A 23,256-nucleotide genomic window follows, 5' to 3' on the forward strand; every position below is an offset into this window, starting at 1 on the left:
CATAGCAATGACAGGAGACTGGAACAGAAGTGTAAACACATGAAAACGTAAACAAAAGTACAACCCGAAGGTGACAAAAGCGAGAATCTTTAAATAAAACCTCCTGAGTGAAGCTCGCTGGTGAAACTGAGCGTGTGCAAAGCTGTTAAATATTTCAAATCTCGACCAGATTCACAAGTGAACACTATGAATACAAAGTTTTGTGTAGCAAGTGTGATAGCTGAGGACAAGATCTGTTCTCTGAGGTGTTACTATACTCTTGAAAAAGAAAGCAGAATGGACTAAAATGAACAGAAATGAAGAAGCTATTAAAATGTACAGATGCCCCCGTCTACCTTTTCCCATTCACTGTCCATCCTTCACCCCGGGGATGTTTAATTAAGAAGCCCATGATAGACACTGACTCCAGAGGCTCCATCCATCATCACTCAACCTCCATCTGCTGGATTATTCAGATTGGCCTTTGGTTATTTCCGCTTTCAGGGTCTGTTCAAGTGTCACACCGGAAAAAAAATAAAAGAATACTTGCCCATGCATCTCTCCCTCCTCCTCTTCCTCCCCCTCCTCCTCCTCCCCTTCTTGTCTTCCAGAGGCAGGGTTTGGTTGTCGGAATTTATCTTCACAACTGAGGCAACGTCAGGGCTTTTTAAGATCCCTGCCTAACAAGGATAAAACGAGCACTTTGCTGTGTTGTGAATGCAAATTTATGGCAGGGCCAGGATGGAGACGCACCATCTCTCCGAGAAGAAAACGTCCGAGAGAAACTCCTTATGATAAATATATTTGTCGGAATAAAAGACAAGCTTTTCCGTTAGACGAAAACTGCACTGAACATCAATCTTTTTAAGTAAATCTGATTCAAGGAAAAGCCTGAGCTCCATTTTTTGCTAAATGGATGTTTTCCCTCGTGTGTCTATTTTTTTTTTTCTTCCGCTTGTAAACTTAACCCCTTAAAACTCATGGATTATTATTCAGTTATTATACGTGTGTCTGTCTGCAAAAAAAACCCATCGGAGATTGGACGTAGATGAATTTTGGAAAACATCCAAAAGAAAAGACCCAAAGTTGTTCTGTCAGTACTATACTTTGACGCCTCTAGTAAAAAAGAAAGAAAGAAACAAACAAAAAAAAAAAAACCCAGACACACACATATATACTTAACCAAAACAACATTTTTATTTTGTCTACTTTCTAACCCCGTCTTGGATGTTGTTTGACAAACAGAAAGGTAAAACCAGTCAGTCTGCCTAAATATGTCTTAACTAAAACCATGCTGGTGTGAATTTTCCACAAACTGAACACGTTTTTTTGATAGTCAAGTGCCATAACGAAACCAACGCAAGCCTAATCAATTCAGTTTGTAATCATTCAAATCATCATCACCAGCTGTCAAAATGGCTTTTAATGCACCTGCACCATCACATCATCATCAAAACAGAGAAGAGCCTTTACACACTCTGTATAAATGACAGCAAGCTGTTTAAATGTCCTGACAGACTTTATCATCAGACAGACAGTGACGTGAATGATGCTGAATATCATATAGAACATGTGGCAAATGTTGTTATTCTATATGTCAATGAATTACCTCTTTGTCCCGGAGGCCAAAAGATTTGACATTCTGTCTGTCCACGTTCAGTATTAAATGTCTTTGTCATGTCTCACGTCACAGTGGTGGTTAATATGAAGCTCATATGAAAGCAGACACTCGGAGCTTCAGTAGTATTCTAAGGGTTTTCTGATTTTACCTAGCCTACTTGGGGAAATATATTCATAGGAAAGTTTTTAAAAAACCATTTCACACAAATGTTTAAAGTAAATGCTGATATCAAAAACCCATTTCTGCTCTCCGAGATGCCCCCGAGTGCTTGTTCATAACAATCTTATCTCCAACCACTAAAATTCTAACCCTAACCCTAACCCTAAGGTTATCCAACAGAGGGAAAAAAACATCAGTCTCACGTATAAAGCCAAAAGACTTAAAATCAGACTTAAAATAATGAAACGATAATAATTTATTTCATTTATTTATTTTATCATTTATAATATAATTTATTTTATGTATATTTTATAATATTATAATAATAATTTGTTAAGATAAAATAATTTGTTTATACAGACTGAAATTGTCTCATAAGTCTATTTTTAGATAGATGGATGGATGGATGGATGGATGGATGGGTGGGTGGATGGATGGATGGATGGATGGATGGATAGATAGATGGGTGGATGGATGAAAGAATGAATTTAGATTATATGCACAATAATCCAAATGAACTAACATATTAAATAGTACATATACAGCAGAATTAGTGCCTGAATATCTAGTGCTACAAATATAAAAACACCAGAAGATATCTTGGTAAGAATGGCAGGCGTTGCTGGCCTCGCTGTCCCTCGGTCAGGGAGAATAGCAGGGTCTGAGTGTGACTAATGTCAGGTTTGGAGTAAATTACGGTGCTGATCACCAGCAGTTTGCAAGGAGCTTACGGAAGAGTCGAGCCACCGAGCAAAAGTGCCATTTTATGACTTCCCAACACGGTAAACTTCAAATTAATGTCACTGTGCCCTCTGCCTAATGGACGATTGTGGCTCAAGAGGGACAGATTGAAGCGTTAAAGGTTTATACAACAGCGTGTCAGCATGCTCTGCTTTAGCCTTAGAGTGTCTGTGAGACGCTTGGAGGGAAAATGACTCAGCTGAAGGAGGAGAGACTTGTGAGAGACAACACCAATTATCTAATGGAGTCATGGGAATTGTTTTGCAATGTTTTTGCTGTAACTTATCTCATCTAGTCACGGTTAGAGATCATAGGATGATGATGATGATGATGATGATGATGACATGACGGGATCCAGTGTGACAATGTGTGTGTGTGTGTGTGTGTGTAACAACCGTGCAAGTGCATGTAATTTTAGAAGCTCCAAATAATCTGACTCATGAGAATTTAACTTAATCCAATCAACATGTACAATAAATATTTATTACGTTATTTATTATAAATATTTATTAAGTCTTAACCCTGTCAATGGCACAGCAACTTCATTTCATACACCTCTGTATGTCTCATAAACTATCGTCCAAAACGTCTCTAGTCTTCTACATATTCCAAATAAAAAAACAAATGAAGCAGCTTTTCGCTTTTCTGCTTCAAAGACATGGATCAACTGCATTATTATAATAAATAAATAAATAATCATTTAAAAAAATTATTTATTTTAATTTTAACAACTGTATTTTAATTCTATATTCACAGAAATTGATTATATATTTTTATATTTTATATCATTATCTTCTTTTTTCTGTTAACGCTATTACATTTTTTTAAATACTTTATTGTTATTTTATTTTTAACGACCTTTGTTTTTGTTCGTTCACATGCCGGTTTGAGCTGCATATTAAATGTACACAGTATTGCAGTATTATTTATATGTATTACATATATAGCTAATACATATAAATTATTATTAGTAGAAACTAATCACAAAACTGAACTAGATCAATGCTCGATGCACAATAAATAAAAAAAAGAGCCAGAAGAAAAGCAATAAGATTATATAAGAATATTCCAAAGTTTAAAGAAGCTGTTTGTAATTTTCAAATAGGGTAGCTGGCCACAACTGCAATTTTAGATGTTTCGTGTAACTTGAGGTGTGAGGTGAAGGGGAGGAGCTAAGCATCTCTGTTCCACATGTGGGTGGAGCCATAAAGAAATCTTGGCATGCATCGTGGCACAGATCTTTGTAGTTCTGATTATTACAGCTCTATTAAAGCTCTAGCAGCTCTTCAAAGCTTTGCAGATGCAGCCTTGCACTAATTTCTGCCTAAGATGTTAATCTAGTGTTAGTAACACTGGCAGGAAACAAAGCCTCACGCCTCGACCTATAGTCGGTGTGCTCAGACAAAGACGGTATTGACAGAAATGTTCTCACCCCGAGGCGGTCTCGTTCTAAATATTTTGACTGGTTAAATCATTTAAGACTTCCCCCGAATAACTGGTGAGCAATTGAGAGGAACAAAAGCCGAGTCATCTTGACTTCGACGGGCAAAAAGAAACCGAGCTGCGAGCACAGTGGCGGAAGCGAATCAAACAGATGTTGATGAAAAAGCCCTTTGGCCTTCGGATAAAGACGTGCGTTTCTCAGTCTGTGGCCCGATCAGCAGATAACAGGCTCTTTTCAGCTTGCTTCAGCAGCTAACAATGCGCCGTTCTTCTTTATTGTTGCCGGTTCTGACCCTTTAACCCTCGTGCCTTCATGAGAAAATATCTCTTTTAGTGAGCTGACAGACACATTACGCTCTGATTCAATTCATCTGGATCTGTCACTTCTGCTTAGCCAGTCAGATTGGAGCTCACGCTCGCTCGGCTCTGCGTTAGCGCACGGGCGTTCGTCTAGCACGTAGGATTAGATGTAAAATCTGCCAGTTACTATTTTGCTCCAGATTTCCTTGAACATGCTCGCACTTACTTATTACTCACTTACTTACTTACCTACGACGAGTGCATGTACAGAGAACAGTTTTTGTTTCGTTAACAGTTTCACAGAAACAAGAAATACTAAGAATCCAAAATCCTCAAGGCTACATTTTCCTCTGTTACAGTACAGCAATATATACACACTGAGGTCTCCGTCATTTTGTTAATTGCATTTCTTCTGTACTATGTAAACACTTTTCTGAAAGATGAATGAAATGATATGCTAATTACGCACATTAGCACGCTTCTGGAATATTCTTCTTTGTGTCAAGGTGCTGTAAGTGTGATGAAAGGGCCAAGCTTTCATTTTTCAAACTTTCCATATGGTGCTGTTTTGTCATATGTACACTATTGCTGAGTCATCATATTATTTTTATATTCTGAATATCTTAAAAAGTGTTTCATTTAATGATTTAATTGGAAATTAGATATTTTTCCAGTATTATAGTATAGTGTAGTGTAGTGTCTTATAGTATAGTGTAGTGTAGTGTAGCGTAGTATATTGTAGTGTAGTGTAGTGTCTTATAGTATAGTGTAGTACAGTATAGTGTAGTGTAGTGTATTGCAGTGTAGTATAATGTAGTGTAGTGTCTTATAGTATAGTGTAATATAGGATAGTGTAGTGTAGCTTAGTGTTATGTAGTGTCTTATAGTATAGTGTAGTGTATTGCAGTGTAGTGTAGTGTCTTATAGTATATAGTACAGTATAGTGTATTGTAGTGTAGTGTAGTGTATTGCAGTGTAGTATAGTGTAGTGTCTTATAGTATGGTGTAGTACAGTATAGTGTAGTGTAGTGTATTGCAGTGTAGTATAGTGTAGTATAGTGTAGTGTCTTATAGTATGGTGTAGTGTAGTATAGTGTAGGGTAGTGTACTGCAGTGTAGTATAGTGTAGTGTATTGCAGTGTAGTGTAGTGTACTGCAGTGTAGTATAGTGTAGTATAGTGTAGTGTCTTATAGTATGGTGTAGTGTAGTATAGTGTAGGGTAGTGTACTGCAGTGTAGTATAGTGTAGTGTATTGCAGTGTAGTGTAGTGTACTGCAGTGTAGTATAGTGTAGTGTATTGCAGTGTAGTGTAGTGTACTGCAGTGTAGTATAGTGTAGTATAGTGTAGTGTCTTATAGTATGGTGTAGTGTAGTATAGTGTAGGGTAGTGTACTGCAGTGTAGTATAGTGTAGTGTATTGCAGTGTAGTGTAGTGTACTGCAGTGTAGTATAGTGTAGTGTATTGCAGTGTAGTGTAGTGTACTGCAGTGTAGTATAGTGTAGTGTATTGCAGTGTAGTGTAGTGTACTGCAGTGTAGTATAGTGTAGTATAGTGTAGTGTCTTATAGTATGGTGTAGTGTAGTATAGTGTAGGGTAGTGTACTGCAGTGTAGTATAGTGTAGTGTATTGCAGTGTAGTGTAGTGTACTGCAGTGTAGTATAGTGTAGTATAGTGTAGTGTCTTATACTATGGTGTAGTGTAGTATAGTGTAGTGTAGTGTACTGCAGTGTAGTATAGTGTAGTATAGTGTAGTGTCTTATACTATGGTGTAGTGTAGTATAGTGTAGTGTAGTGTACTGCAGTGTAGTATAGTGTAGTATAGTGTAGTGTCTTATAGTATGGTGTAGTGTAGTATAGTGTAGGGTAGTGTACTGCAGTGTAGTATAGTGTAGTGTATTGCAGTGTAGTGTAGTGTACTGCAGTGTAGTATAGTGTAGTATAGTGTAGTGTCTTATACTATGGTGTAGTGTAGTATAGTGTAGGGTAGTGTACTGCAGTGTAGTATAGTGTAGTGTATTGCAGTGTAGTGTAGTGTACTGCAGTGTAGTATAGTGTAGTGTCTTATAGTATGGTGTAGTGTAGTACAGTGTAGGGTAGTGTACTGCAGTGTAGTATAGTGTAGTGTATTGCAGTGTAGTATAGTGTAGTATAGTGTAGTGTCTTATAGTATGGTGTAGTGTAGTATAGTGTAGGGTAGTGTACTGCAGTGTAGTATAGTGTAGTGTATTGCAGTGTAGTGTAGTGTACTGCAGTGTAGTATAGTGTAGTGTATTGCAGTGTAGTGTAGTGTACTGCAGTGTAGTATAGTGTAGTGTATTGCAGTGTAGTGTAGTGTACTGCAGTGTAGTATAGTGTAGTGTATTGCAGTGTAGTGTAGTGTACTGCAGTGTAGTATAGTGTAGTGTATTGCAGTGTAGTGTAGTGTACTGCAGTGTAGTATAGTGTAGTATAGTGTAGTGTCTTATAGTATGGTGTAGTGTAGTATAGTGTAGGGTAGTGTACTGCAGTGTAGTATAGTGTAGTGTATTGCAGTGTAGTGTAGTGTACTGCAGTGTAGTATAGTGTAGTATAGTGTAGTGTCTTATAGTATGGTGTAGTGTAGTATAGTGTAGTGTATTGCAGTTTAGTGTAGTGTATTGCAGTGTAGTGTAGTGTAGTGTAGTGTATTGCAGTGTAGTGTAGTGTATTATAGTGTAGTGTCTTATGGTATGGTGTAGTGTAGAATAGTGTAGTGTATTGCAGTGTAGTATAGTGTAGTATAGTGTAGTGTCTTATAGTATGGTGTAGTGTAGTATAGTGTAGTGTATTGCAGTGTAGTGTAGTGTATTGCAGTGTAGTGTAGTGTATTATAGTGTAGTGTCTTATAGTATGGTGTAGTATAGTATAGTGTAGTGTATTGCAGTGTAGTGTAGTGTAGTGTAGTGTATTGCAGTGTAGTGTAGTGTAGTATAGTGTAGTGTCTTATAGTATGGTGTAGTATAGTGTAGTGTAGTGTAGTGTAGTATAGTATAGTATAGTATAGTATAGTATAGTATAGTATAGTGTAGTGTAGTATAGTATAGTATAGTATAGTGTAGTGTAGTGTAGTATAGTATAGTATAGTATAGTATAGTGTAGTATAGTATATTGTAGTGTAGTGTAGTGTAGTGTAGTATAGTATAGTATAGTATAGTATAGTATAGTATAGTATAGTATAGTATAGTATACTATGTGGTGACGTATTCAAAATCTGCAATTTAACTGAAAAGGTTCCGCAAGGAAATTTCCTTGTATTCTTACACATGCTCAAGTTTCTTTTTCTTTTTTTTTTCTTTCTGGGATTTTTACAGATTATGCAAATCAACTGTATGTAGCATGAGTTTTCAGTGACACAACAAACTTCACAAAATTATGCAAATACAGACTCACTACAGCAACTAACCAATGGTAGTGAAGATAGAAGAGTTCACATGACTCTTGCAAAGCGTACATCTCATATAATATGATGCATGTATAGACTGGTGAATTTTATATCCAAACTTGAAATCTCCCTCCAGAATATTCCCTCTTAGCGACAAGAAAACTGATTTGGAATGCTAGCTGCAGCACACATTGATAATAATAATTATTACCATGGCAACCCATAGTAGGAACGCTTTCTGGCAAATTGATAGTACAGCAGCTGGTGACTTGCAGTGATAAAATCTCTGTATGAGTGAAGTATTCATTGATTAAACAATATATAATTATAATAATACTAATAAATTACAGTGCAAACCTTGTTCGTTAAAGCTGACAAATTATATATAATTCATCAGCTATGCAAAATCAGTATTGAATCATATTCATATAACCATTTGGGCTGTTCCTGATACACAGAACAAAACAGTCACACCTTATATCATGTCAGCGGTGGTGAAAGCTAAGCTAGAGGTACAGCACACACCTGTCTATCAGCGCATTTCCTAGCTCGCAACGCAGGAGTTGTTGACGCAGTGCCAGCCACATTGTTTATTTGTCTCTTTCTTTGTCGCCGGGAGCTGAGCATGGGGACTTGTTTTGCAGAGAAACAAAGTGCACACACATGCTACTCTCCCCAACTCTCCATCTCCCCATGGCACTTTTCTCGAATAATTAATCGAATGAATACTCACGACTTCTGTGGCACAGGCTTGGTGGAGGGCTTGTTACCGGGAACGCTGCAGCGCTCTGCCAAAAGAAAGCACACGGAGATGTTGGAGCCAGGGTTTTTTTTTTTTTTGATTAAGCGCTGGCCAAGGGCTTGCAGCCAGGCACGGGCCACGGCATTGGCCTTTTCATTTCTGAGCCATTAGCGCTTGCTTTTGTGACATGACTGATACCATTTATATACATGATGTAGATGGAGGATTCTACTCACTTTGTCCATTGTACGCTGGTGTTACGTGTTGGGGGTCCTGAAAGAGACAGAGAGAGAGAGAGAGAGAGAGATAGAGAGAGATTATGACCTTATTGACCAATGCAAAAATTACAACCTCAACATTTCACACACACACACACACACACACACACACAGATTCCTACTGATTGCTTTAATTGATTTTTCACTAATACAATTAGGAGCATTACACAAATCACAAACGGGTGAGACAGCAGTGGAGAGATGACGACGTGGGCGGCACCATTAGGCCAGGATTTATAGAGTGAGCTTTATTATTAGCCATGTCACCTGGGTCAACTTACGCCAATCAGACCATGTCCTATTACAAGGCAAATAGCAGGGGCTTTAGCACTGACAATGAAGTGTCAAGGGATTTGAGTGGAACTTGAGAACACACACACACACACACACACACACACACACTAGATGACATCCCGAAGACGCGGACACAGGCACAATTGTGACATTTTGCAGCACAATGATTCATTTTAATAGGCCTATTATTTCATATTGGATTATTATTGCTAAAGCACAAGGATATTTCTCACAGGTAAATGATTTTTTTATTGAAAAATAAAAACCGGCTTTATATTCTAATAATCTGCAACTTGCAATGATGTTGTATGTTTAGCTTGGGTCCAAAAGGCGTATATTTAGCTTGTGCTGGGATAATAACAGAATAAATCACACTGGGGCATCATGTTGGAGAAAAATAATCAATGACAGGGCAGTTTGATGTTGGAAGCACCATGAAGTTGCTCATGATAGCATAAGCGGAAGTGTTTTATATTCCACTTACACAACAGCTATTTGCCAGAAATTATGCATGTTGCACTTTTTATCCATTTAGAGTTACATTAGATGTTGTGGAATGTATCGCTTACATTATATCAGCTATCATTAAACCAAAAAATATAGTTTGATACTAAGAAAGTAATGAAGACTTTCTTTCCTGTGGAGAAAAACACAACTTTTTTTTCCTTTTTCTTTATTGTTACAAAGGGCTGACACTGGAGACTCCTTCCATAAATATTAATATAATAATAATAATAATAATAATAATAATAATAATAATAATAATAATAATAATAATAATAATAATAATAATAAATTATGGGGCAGCACGGTGGCTTAGTAGTTAGCACTGTTGCCTCACAGCAAGAAGGTCTTGGGTTCGAATCCCAGGTTCGAACAGGCAGGGGCCTTTCTGTGTGGAGTTGGTACATGTACTCCCTGTGCCTGTGTGGGTTTACTCCGGGTACCCCGGTTTCCTCCCACAGTCCAAAAACATGTACATTAGGTTGATTGGTAATTCTAAATTGCCCGTGTGTGGTTGTCTGTCTATATGTGTGGCCTGTGATGGACTGGTGACCTGTCCAGGGTTTACCCCTGCCTTTCGCCCAATGTGTGCTGGGATAGGCTCCAGCAGATCCCCGTGACCCTAGTTAGTTAGTGTTGTTTTTATATATATTGTTATATATTATTATTACTATTATTACTATTATATTAAATCGGTAAATCGGTTTATTGCAAACCTTCAATTATGTATCGTATTCGGCATATAACCACCTGCGATATTGCTGTTGCTATAGTAACGATAACATGTTACAGCAAACACATTACTATAAACCTCAAAGATGATGCTATAGAAAATGAATCAACACCTTCTGACCAATCAAATTCAAGAGATTCAAGAGAAAAGATTGTGTTTAAGATTTAAAAGTAAACCTTTAATGATTTCTCTTTGCTTGGTAAGAAAAAAACAAAACGCCTGTGTAGCTGCGAATAGCTTTACAGCTAGCTATAATAATAGCTATTACATTTAATGTCTCTATGCATGGCTGTCTCATTCCAGCTCCCATATATATGTATATATATATATACATATATATATATATATATATATATATATATATATATATATATATATATATATATATAAAATTTATTTATTTGTATTTTAAAGTATATATATGGGTCAATAAGATGTCCACTGCCTCACAGTGTAGAGCACACGAATGCTACATCAAGATGACGTCAACAAGAATCGAAGCCAAAAGATCTTCTCAGTGGAAAAGCCCTGCCAAAGCACAGCTCCTTCGCCAACATCCCTGTCAGATCATCCCAGTGACGTCGCCCTGGCCCCCGAGCCCCTGACGCCGTCTCTGGACGCTTGTCAAATGACATCACAGGCCAAAGAGAGACAGGCGGTAGTTATGACAACAGTCGAGACTGACCGAAATAAAAACTTCGTTCAACAAAACAGTTCCTGAGCACTTCCTGTGTGAGGAAAGTGAACTGTCTTAATAATGCTTTATGAGTGTGTATGCTGGACAGCTCAGAAACTAGAAGACTTTCATTTCCTTCCAGCTGGAAAGAAGCCACTGAGAGAGGCAGCATTTCTGGGCAACGTTTACAAGCTCCTGAGATAAAAAAGCTGGCCAAATTGGATGGCAGCTGGCCTTTGGGGTACTTTATTTTGGACAAATTTGAGGGTAATATTGGATGTACCCTTCACGAAAGCCTGGTTCTATGAATGTTTTAACAAACAAACTGTCTCACTGATAGAGGAACCATTTACATGGCAAACTGTAATATCTTACAAGGTCAAAATATCTCCACTACAAGCCAATCCATCTAATTTTTATTAAACAATTATAATAAAAAAATTTTTTTTAATCATTAATAAACTGTTTTTTTTTTATCCCAAACAATTTTTAAGGATTCAGATGAATTTCCCTTCTTTTAAACATTAATATCTTAACCATCTAGTATAAAACATTAAACATTTAATTGAACAATTTCCTGTTGAATTTTTGGAATCTGTTTGTTTGACGATTCGTTTTCTGTTCCTGACAGTATTTCCATCTCGAATTCAAATCACATCACATTTTTATTTTAATTCACTTGTTATTGTTCCCATAGTAACAACTTACAATGAGATTTGCATGGCAGACACTCCATAGAAGCGAAGACTAATAAGAAACAAAGCATCTTTGATAGAATGAAAAATGAGATGTTTTCATGATAGAACACTTTTCTGGATCTCAGTCATGTGACAAGTGATTTTTTTTGACACATTTATTTGATTTTAAACATTTTTATAGTTTAATTAAAAACTTAAAACTATATAGCTTTCATCTCTTTATTTCTTTTTAAAGTTGTTGTTTTAAAGTTTATTTTAATTTAAAATAAAAAAAAACAAACTAAATTTTATTTATTTATTTATTTATTTATTTTTTAGAAAATTCACATTCTGACCTCACAATCAACCACATTCTGACCTCACTTTTTCTCTAGCTATAAAAAAGAACATAAATTTAGGAAATAATAATTTTTTTTTTTTTGGGGAAATCTGAATTCTTAAAAACTGAATTTAAAATTCTCCCAAATAAACTGAATTACATTTGAATCTTCAAAAACTACATCATATAACTTAATATCATAAGACTTTGCACATAAATCCATATCGCGGAATATGGTTTCGATCGGATGTAAAATCAGCTACGTAACTTTACTTCGAAGAAAGGCAAAAATTCACATTTAGACCTTTTAAATCCAGATTATAGAGGCATATTTCTCATTCCATATATTTACACCTGCCATGATAACATAAGCGATAACATGAACTAATTTGTATCATAAATAACTATTTGTATCATTATGAATAAATTCATGGCTCATAGCTGAACTTTTATGCAGCAGTAAATATTCAGTGACACGAAAAGCTGTGTATTTTTTTAAGTGTATACCAGTTTTGACTAATTAATATTAAAACTATTATATACTTAATACACCTAAGATAGAGCATGTATAGCATAGAGTGCAGAGAAATACAGGAAAAGAAATAACATTGAAAATGCATGTGTGTGTGTGTGTGTGTGTGTGTGTGTAAAAATGCGTCACCTTGTTGGGAATGGGAAACTTGGTCTGTTCTGCTTTGCCCGGTGTGTGTATGGCAGTAAGAGGAGGAGGCCAGGAATGGGTCATTTCCTGTAAGGCAACAATGTTCACACAGGTTAACTTTCTTAATTATACACACACACACACACACACAAACACACAGTTTGCATGTGTTAAATATCAACATCAGCATGAAATACCTACAGAGATGAAGGCAGAAGAATCCTGTAATTACTGCTGCTCATAAGCAAATAGAAACTCATCCATATTCATGCGTGAGATGAAAAAGCATTGCATGTAATCAGCTCCTTAAGCTTCTGTCTAATTGTACGCTGCACATTTCTCGCTCTCAAAGATTGTCTTTCATGTGGCCTTTTTTTGATTGATTCCAGACTCGGTGCGCACACGTGCATGTGTGTGTGTGTGTGTGTGTGTGTGTGTCCAGGTGTATGGTCTGATACAGCAACATGTCATACAGCAGACTACAGAAAGTCGAGAAAAGCTTGTGTGTTTATGCATCAGTGTGTCGACTGAATTAGGCTTATCTGAGTGAATGTGCGCGTGCGCATATCACTGTGTGTGTGTGTGTGTGTGTGTGTAGGTGTGGGTAGCTGCCCTTAGGTTCAACTAAATGTGTGTGAGCCAGCGTTAAGCATTTGGAGCACATATTTTCCTCTTTTATCCCCCAAGCAAGGCTGCACACACACACACACACATATGCACACAGGGAGAGAGATAGAGTTTTGTCTTACTTTCCTTGTGAGGACCTTATGTTAACATAATTATGGTTTGGTTTTTAAACCAAAACTGCAGTGTTTGTATGCAAACATACAAATAAACAAATAACAAACAAACAAACAGACAAACAACAGGTTTTTTATGGGGACCAGCCAAATGTCGCCACAAAATTGTCAGCTATATTTCTATCCTTGCTGGGACATTTGGTCCTCACCAAAATATAAACTTTACGACTCTGCTTATTGTTCTTGTTATGTAAGGTGCAATAGTTCATCCATTCATACGTCCATCCCTCCATCCATTAATTCATTTTTCCTTCCTTCCATCCATCTAATAAATAAATATAAAAATATAAAATAAATATGAAATATATATATATATATATATATATATATATATATATATATATATATATATATATATATATATATATATATATATGTATGTATATATGTATATATATATATATCATAGTTTTTTTATATTTATTTATTTATTTATTATTTTTTTATAGTTTTTACAAGATCTCACACATCAAACACGTGTGTAAATTATTTACTAGTTTAATAAATTGTTTCGCTCCCTTAGTGTCATGAGAATGCACTTTATAAATGGACTTTCTTTTCAGATAATAATAATAATAATAATAATAATAATGCTACACGTCTACCATAATAGCCTTAACACAATGAATAAATTACTATTAAAATTTAATGTAAAACTCATAGCATGTTTCTTAATTCAGTGTCCGAATTGTAGTATGTGGTTCTAGAATATTCTTCTAGAAACGTCTTCTAATATAAACATGATGATTGCACTGGTGATCCAGTAAATAGTATCGTATAGCTGCTCTCAGCAAAGCTGTTCCCTCTGATCATGCATCATTCCTGCCTAATGAAGTCATAAGCCTAAGAATATCCCAGGTTACACTGGAGTATTTTGGACTAACAATAGTGTATTCTAAAAACACACACACACACACACACACACATATTCATTCATTCTGCTGAGCTGCAGTGGGGGTCCAGGCATTTTTTTTTTTGGAAGCTTTGATTTGTAAATGAATCAGATTAAGAGCGGCAGAGCGTGGCCCTCCGAGCCAAACGCACTCATCCGAACACACACACACACACACACACACACACAAACAGACTGCTTAATATCACTCCCCTCAGACAGCAAGATCCAAATATCTTTGTTTTTCTGAACTCAAAGATTTTCTAGTCCTCAAGTAGTGATAAATATTGAAGTCTTACCGAAAGATCTACCGTCATTTAATTTTCTTCCTGTGTAATCTTACACAAATTTGGCATCAAATTCTATAAATCAATGCAAGTAACAAGTTATGAAGGCTAGGAGCATTGTAGAGTTATGGTATTGCCCCCCCCCCCCCCGTGTTATTCATTTTATTAATACATTTATTAATACATAAGGACCCTATTAGATATCAATGAAGGTCTCAATTCTTAAAATGTGTACTTTACTAAGTAACTTATAATATTGTTTTTTATATTATTAATTTTTTAGATTAGCATGAGAGATGAAAAATGTCTGTTTTTGTAATTTAATATAACTGCAGGATCATAAACGACTGGTTTATACGGTATTGTTTCTAGATTCTAACAGCTTGTGTATGTCAAACGCCCCATATAATCGAAGATTACAAAATAAAAGTGCTGTAATTTAACAAATAAAAATGTTGATGCAGTGATTTTTATCGTGAGCTTTTACACTGGCAGTTGAGTCTGAAACAGAGCACAGAGCATGCTTTATGTAAAATATTGGTAATGTGAAAGCATGTGGACCGGGAAGCTTGCCAAGGTGTGGGTTCGGCTGTACTGGAACCCGAGCCGTCAATGTGAGCACAAATCGTACTCGGGTCTATACTTCAGGTTCAAGAAGTGAAGTAACTCTGAGATACAGGAGAGCGTCGTGAGACATAGAAAGCCTGCGCAGCAAAATAATAAAAAAGTCGATATGGTTGTGTTCTCCATGTGTGTTTGTGACCGTGGAAGAAGAACCTGGGTTTGATGGAATCAATAGAGCTGGAAAGCAGACCAATGCTGCAATCTTTTCAAATTATTTCATATAACAGAATGGTGGTGGTGGCTCAAGTGGTTAAAGCTCTGGGTTGTTGATTGGAAGATCGAGGTTCAAGCCCCAGCACTGCCACAGTTGGACCCTTGAGCAAGGCCCCCAACTCCAACCCCTTGGCTCCAGGGTTTGCTGCATGATGGCTAACCCTGTGCTCTGACCCCAAACGTCCAAAGATGGGATATGTGAAGAAAGAATTTCACTTCACGGTAATATATATGTGACAAATAAAGGCTACTAAACTTAAGCCAGTGTCCATAAACACACAAAAGCCAGAACCTGAAGATCTACATGTAGAATTAAAACTAATAAATTATGAAATGGCATAATATCATGCTCCATAATCGGTCCATGTTTATCGCAGATGATCACTAATAACAATAATGGTGCAATTATTACTCTTTTTTTTTTGACCTCCAGTCATGTAGCAGTAAACAAAATGGTGAAATGGCTTTACAAACAAGATCTTAATGAACTTAATTAATTCAATTAGATGAATGTGTTCTATGTTAACAAAGAGGGATGATATGTGCTTTTATTCAGTGTGTTCAGTTTGAGTGTGTGTAGTGTGAATTTCTGCTCTGTCCCAAATGCCTTGAGGATGCATGTGTCATCTGCTGCTTTTGTGCACAGCACACACACACACACACACACACACACACACACACACACACACACGCACGCACACACGCACACGCACACACGCACACACACACACACATTTGTGACGCACTGTTTAACTATCAGCATGCATGACCATGAGGTGAGTCAGACTGCATTAATCCATGAGCAGCTTACATCTGGACCAAACCCCCTACTTCACCCGTTTATACAAAAAAACCTACACGACATTTCAAAGACTTGTAGTAGCATCCTGTAGTTTATGTAGAAATATGATTTTCTGTTTTGCTTCTATGCCTGATATAGTGTGCTACTACAGCTGTCACGGTTTTAAAGGACTACCTTTAAGGAAAACTACTTTAAGGAAAAATAATGTTATAGGAAAGGGCGCACAGAGGCTTAGCCAGGGGGGTGACGGTTCGATTCCTGGCTCCGCCCTCTGTGTATATTGTCCCCCAGCATTTTGGGTTTCCTCCTGGACTTCTGGTTTCTTTCCCCAGTCCAAAAACATGCGTTGTAGTATCCCTAAATTGTCGGTAGTGTCCGAATTAATGTGTGTGTGTGTGTGTGATTGTGCCTTGCAATTCTACCCATCCATGGTGTCCCTTGTGCCCACTGGAATAGGCACGGATGGCTTTATAGATGTATTTACTTTCTGGAAGACATCCAAAACATCCTGTCATCATTTACAGTATGTTATAGCAGATACACTATGTTGCCAAAAGTTTTGGGACGCCTGCCTTTACATGCACATGAATGTAACATGGAGTTGTCCCGCCCTTTGCAGCTATAACAGCTTCAACTCTTCTGGAAAGGCTTTCCACAAGGTTTAGGAGTGTGTTTATGGGAATTATTGACCATTCCTCATTTGTGAGGTCAGGCACTGATGTTGGACGAGAAGGCCTGGCTCACAGTCTCCACTCTAATTCATCCCAAAGGTGTTCCATCAGGTTGAGGTCAGGACTCAGTCAAGTTCCTCCACACCAAACTCACTCATCCATGTCTTTATAGACCTTGCTTAGTGCACTGGTGCGCAGTCATGCTGGAACAGGAAGGGGTCATCCCCAAACTGTTCCCACAAAGAATGAAATTGTCCAAAATGTCTTGGTATGATGAAGCATTAAGAGTTCCTTTCACTGGAACTAAGGGGCTAAGCCCAAACCCTGAATTCAATGATTTGGAAGGGTGTCCCAAAACTTTTGCCAATATAGTGTATGTATAAACATATACATCTTTCTTTTGGCAGTCTCTCGGAAAGTCTTTCTCTTGAAGTTGAAAAAATAAAAAATAAAAAATACAAATACTTTGTCCTGAACGAGTGTCTGAAACTGGAGACTCCTTCCATAATAAACATCTCCTGAGTGAAAACCTCATATAACATTGTGTTTTTCTTTGTTAATCAAAGCAGTCTCCGTCTAACCCCGGATCCTTCCAGCCGGATCGCTTTCCTAATAACGTTTCACAAGAGCCGAGAGAACCCGGTTATTGCTGCGTGTTTATAATACAGTGGCTTCACACACTCTGATTCTTCCTAAACGTTGTTTTGTCCTCTTCCCCTCTGGCCTGATCAGTCGGAGTCACGGAGACAGGCTGAGATAAATGAGGTGCCGGGTCTTTCATACTGCCACCTCGGCGTTAATGCAAGCGATGAAGCATTACCTTTCATAAAAGCTGCGGATAATGCTACCGGCGCTGGAACCTTACTGCCCGATATGATGAATCTGCAGCTATTCTGTTGGTCAGCACAGGAGCAAGCTTACACACACACACACATGGAAATCAACATCAACACGCACATGTGCTTCCTTCTCAGCAATCTATACCAGACACCTAATTATTTATACAGTGGAACAGAGTCTCCTTGAGGTTGTGTCTCTTTGCCCCCATCTCACACACTTCAAAGTACACAGTCAGAACTCGGGGTCAGACTCTTAGACATGCTCTGGAGCAGCTGAAGGTTAAGGGTTTCGCTCCAAAGCCAAAGCAAGTGAAGACAACAGTATAATCCTTCAGTGCTGCATGTTTAGTCCGTGTCCAGCTCGGGGAATTTAACTCACAATCTGCCGGTCAATGCTGGGAGTTCTTTAACCACTCGATTATCATTTTGAATAAATAAACAAAAACACACACTTAATCGTTAATTGTAATACTGCATCACAGTTATATTCACTGTAAGAGTGATATTTACTACTACAACTACTCCTGTTACTGCTATTTCTACTAGTACTACTGCTACTACTGCTACTTTTACTACTACATCTTCTACTACTTCTGTTACTTCTACTACTACTACTACTACTATTACTACTACTACTCTTACTACTACTACTGCTACTTTTACTACTACATCTTCTACTACTTCTGTTACTTCTACTACTACTACTATTACTACTATTACTACTACTACTACTACTACTACTACTACTATTACTACTCTTACTACTACTACTACTACTATTACTACTCTTACTACTACTACTACTATTACTACTCTTACTACTACTACTGCTACTTTTACTACTACTGCTACTTTTACTACTACATCTTCTACTACTTCTGTTACTTCTACTATTACTACTACTACTACTGTTACTTCTACATCTTCTACTACTACTACTACCTCTACAGTTGCTGCTACACTTGGTTCTACTGCCACTACGGCTACTGTACATCTTCCACTTCTACTACTACTGCTGCTGCTACTCCTGCCACTTCTGCTACATCTTCTACTACTATAACTACTACTACTATTGCTATTTTTATTTCTACTACTACTGTTACTGCTACATCTAACAACTGCTTCTATTCCCACTACTGCTACATCTACTACTACTACTACTACTACTAATAATAATAATAATAATTTTACTTCTACTACTACTACTGCTGCCCCTACTGCTATTTTTATTACTACTATTACTGTTACTGCTACATCTTCAACTACTGCTACTAATACTTCTACTACTGTTACTGCAAGTTCTACTACTGCCCCTAGTGCTACTTTTACTACTACTACTGTAACTGCTACTTCTGCTACTACTGCTACTACTACTACTATTGTTACTTCTACTGCCACTGTTACTTCTATTACTACTGCTACTGTTACTTCTACTATTACTGCTACTGTTACTTCTTTTATAGCTGACAGTGTTACTTCTATTACTACTGCCAGCTGTACTGGTACTACGACTAGTATTACTGCTACTGTTACTTCTATTACAACTGATAGTGTTACTTCTATTACTACTGCTAGTTGTACTAGTAATACTGCTACTTCTACTATTACCGCTAGTGTTCTTCTACTGCTGCTGTTACTTCCATTACTACTGCTACTTCTATTACTACTGCTACTGGTACTTCTACTACTACTGCTACGTGTACTAGTACTACTTCTACTATTACTGCTACTACCACTACTACTACTACTCCTGCTGCTACATTCCTACTACTTCCAACTCCTCATGATCGTCCTCCTCTTCCTCCTGTGTGTGTGTGTGTGTGTGTGTATGTGTGTGTGTGTATAAGACAAAAAGACATCATGTGTTTAAAACGCTGCTCTAAGTTACACTGTTCCTGTGCAATTACAACCTCCAGAATAAATATTTCACATTAACAATGCAAAAGCCCCGCATTCTGAGTCAATTTGTAAAGGCTGCAGGTTTTTATCGGAACCCTCGGTTCGTACTGAATAATCTCTGTGCCTTTGTTTTTTCTTCTGTTTACTCATGTTTCTCTGGGTAAGATACAATCTTGTTCCTTTCTCTGTGTAGAGGTGATATCAATCTATAAACATTTTCTAGCCGTGATAAACTAGGCCCTGAGGGCTGGAGCGCTACCGAACAGAAGAGTGAAAGAAAATGTCAGATAGGGGTGAAGAAAGCAGGTCAAGCCTCTTTCATCTGCTCCATTTTTAAAGCTAATGGTAACCAGTGCAAAGCAGAGCCTTTGGATATGTTTTTGAGTCTATTGTGTTGAAGAGTCGAAGATTTTACACTCGGTCCGGCTAAAGTTTGGTCTGCTTTGGTCTGTTACTGTACATGCAGACTTGGAATATTATTTTTATTATTAAGTCTTATCATAAGCTTTAATTCAGACTACCTGTTAGAGAAAGATCCTCAAAGTCCATATCGATTCATTTTTGTCTTTTGCGAAAATCTTTTTTTCTTTTGTGATTTTCTTTTGTTTAATATCTTAGTTGTCTAACCTTTTATGTTAGTTGTATTAGTTGTCTAAACACCAGTCACATATATTTACTGAAGAACCTTAAAAACAACGGGGCGATCTACGAAGGGATTTATTCGTAAATTGTTTTTTACGTGAGAAACGTAAATATTTGTGAAAATCCAGCTAGCAAAAAAAAGGTAAACTCCTACCAGAGCTCATGTGTTTGTGTTTGGGATCGGCTTCAAATCCTATAACGGACGTGAGTTACTACAATTTTATACACAGTTTACGCTGCTGAGCTTAACTCACTTTAATAGAAACTGTAAATCTTTGCATGAAGTCCTGGAAATAACATGACAATACTAATCCATGGATTAAGATAATAATAATCCTCACTCATAACTCAACAGTATGATTCAATTAGGACAGAAGTAATGGCACTTGGTAAAAAGGTGGATGGATGACACTCTGCAATGGCTGAGCTGCATTACTGGAATATCATGAAACTACTGGTGTCAATCTTTCACTATTCAGTTGTGCCTTTTTTGTGTGTTTTTTTTTTGGTGTGTTCACATGTAATGTAACAAATCTGAAAACAAAATAACAAATCCATAAACAAAATAAATCTGAAAACAAAATAACAAATCCATAAACAAAATAAATCTGAAAACAAAATAACAAATCCAAAAACAAAATAAATCTGAAAACAAAATAATAAATCCATAAACAAAATAAATCTGAAAACAAAATAACAAATCCAAAAACAAAATAAATCTGAAAACAAAATAACAAATCCAAAAACAAAATAAATCTGAAAACAAAATAACAAATCCAAAAACAAAATAAATCTGAAAACAAAATAACAAATCCAAAAACAAAATAAATCAGAAAACAAAATAACAAATCCAAAAACAAAATAAATCAGAAAACAAAATAACAAATCCAAAAACAAAATAAATCAGAAAACAAAATAACAAATCCAAAAACAAAATAAATCTGAAAACAAAATAACAAAACTAAAAAAAAAAAATCAGAAAACAAAATAACAAATCCATAAACAAAATAAATCTGAAAACAAAATAACAAAACTAAAAAAAAAAAAAATCAGAAAACAAAATAACAAATCCATAAACAAAATAAATCTGAAAACAAAATAACAAAACTAAAAAAAAAATAAATCAGAAAACAAAATAACAAATCCAAAAACAAAATAAATCTGAAAACAAAATAACAAATCCAAAAACAAAATAACAAATCCAAAAACAAAATAAATCTGAAAACAAAATAACAAAACTAAAAACAAAATAAATCAGAAAACAAAATAACAAATCCATAAACAAAATAAATCAGAAAACAAAATAACAAAACTAAAAACAAATTAAATCAGAAAACAAAATAACAAATCCATAAGCAGAATGAATCAGAAAACAAAATAACAAATCTGAAAACAAAATAAATCGGAAAACAAAATAACAAAACTAAAAACAAATTAAATCAGAAAACAAAATAACAAATCCATAAACAAAATAAATCGGAAAACAAAATAACAAATCCAAAAACAAAATAAATCTGAAAACAAAATAACAAATCCATAAACAAAATAACAAATCCATAAACAAAATAAATCTGAAAACAAAATAACAAATCCAAAAACAAAATAAATCTGAAAACAAAATAACAAATCCAAAAACAAAATAAATCTGAAAACAAAATAACAAATCCAAAAACAAAATAAATCTGAAAACAAAATAACAAATCCAAAAACAAAATAAATCTGAAAACAAAATAACAAAACTAAAAACAAAATAAATCAGAAAACAAAATAACAAATCCATAAACAAAATAAATCTGAAAACAAAATAACAAAACTAAAAACAAAATAAATCAGAAAACAAAATAACAAATCCATAAACAAAATAAATCTGAAAACAAAATAACAAAACTAAAAACAAATTAAATCAGAAAACAAAATAACAAATCCATAAGCAGAATGAATCAGAAAACAAAATAACAAATCTGAAAACAAAATAAATCGGAAAACAAAATAACAAAACTAAAAACAAATTAAATCAGAAAACAAAATAACAAATCCATAAACAAAATAAATCGGAAAACAAAATAACAAATCTGAAAACAAAATAAATCAGAAAACAAAATAACAAATTCATAAACAAAATAACAAATCAGAAAACAAAATAACAAATCTGAAAACAAAATAAATCGGAAAACAAAATAACAAAACTAAAAACAAAATAAATCAGAAAACAAAATAACAAATTAAAAAAACAAATTAAATCAGAAAACAAAATAACAAATCCATAAACAAAATAAATCGGAAAACAAAATAACAAATCTGAAAACAAAATAAATCAGAAAACAAAATAACAAATTAAAAAACAAATTAAATCAGAAAACAAAATAACAAATCTGAAAAAATAAATCAGAAAACAAAATAACAAATTAAAAAACAGAATGAATCAGAAAACAAAATAACAAATCTGAAAACAAAATAAATCAGAAAACAAAATAAATTAAAAAACAAATTAAATCAGAAAACAAAATAACAAATCGGAAAAAATAAATCGGAAAACAAAATAACAAATTAAAAAACAAATTAAATCAGAAAACAAAATAACAAATCTGAAAAAATAAATCAGAAAACAAAATAACAAATTAAAAAAACAAATTAAATCAGAAAACAAAATAACAAATCGGAAAAAATAAATCGGAAAACAAAATAACAAATCCATAAACAGAATGAATCAGAAAACAAAATAACAAATCTGAAAACAAAATAAATCAGAAAACAAAATAACAAATTAAAAAACAAATTACATCAGAAAACAAAATAACAAATCTGAAAAAATAAATCAGAAAACAAAATAAATTAAAAAACAAATTAAATCAGAAAACAAAATAACAAATCCATAAACAAAATAAATCAGAATACAAAATAACAAATCCATAAACAAAATAAATCAGAAAACAAAATAACAAATCAAAAAACAAATTAAATCAGAAAAAAAATAACAAATCTGAAAACAAAATAAATCAGAAAACAAAATAACAAATAACGAAACTAATTAAATCAG

General features: G+C 35.2%; 1 protein-coding gene across 1 annotated transcript in view; it reads right to left on the reverse strand.

Annotated features, from left to right (window-relative positions):
* The window catches only part of aff2 (AF4/FMR2 family, member 2), a 254,016-nt gene that overhangs the window by 85,578 nt on the left and 145,182 nt on the right, over positions 1-23,256 (reverse strand). Inside the window, exons 5-7 of the mRNA XM_058398044.1 lie at positions 12,551-12,637; positions 8,624-8,660; positions 8,379-8,433 (exon numbers count right to left, since the gene is read on the reverse strand). Coding sequence (XP_058254027.1) covers positions 8,379-8,433; positions 8,624-8,660; positions 12,551-12,637 — 179 coding nt within the window. The remainder of the gene's footprint in view (positions 1-8,378; positions 8,434-8,623; positions 8,661-12,550; positions 12,638-23,256) is intronic.

Source organism: Hemibagrus wyckioides, linkage group LG08, assembly GCF_019097595.1.
Source record: "Hemibagrus wyckioides isolate EC202008001 linkage group LG08, SWU_Hwy_1.0, whole genome shotgun sequence".
NCBI lineage: Eukaryota > Metazoa > Chordata > Actinopteri > Siluriformes > Bagridae > Hemibagrus > Hemibagrus wyckioides.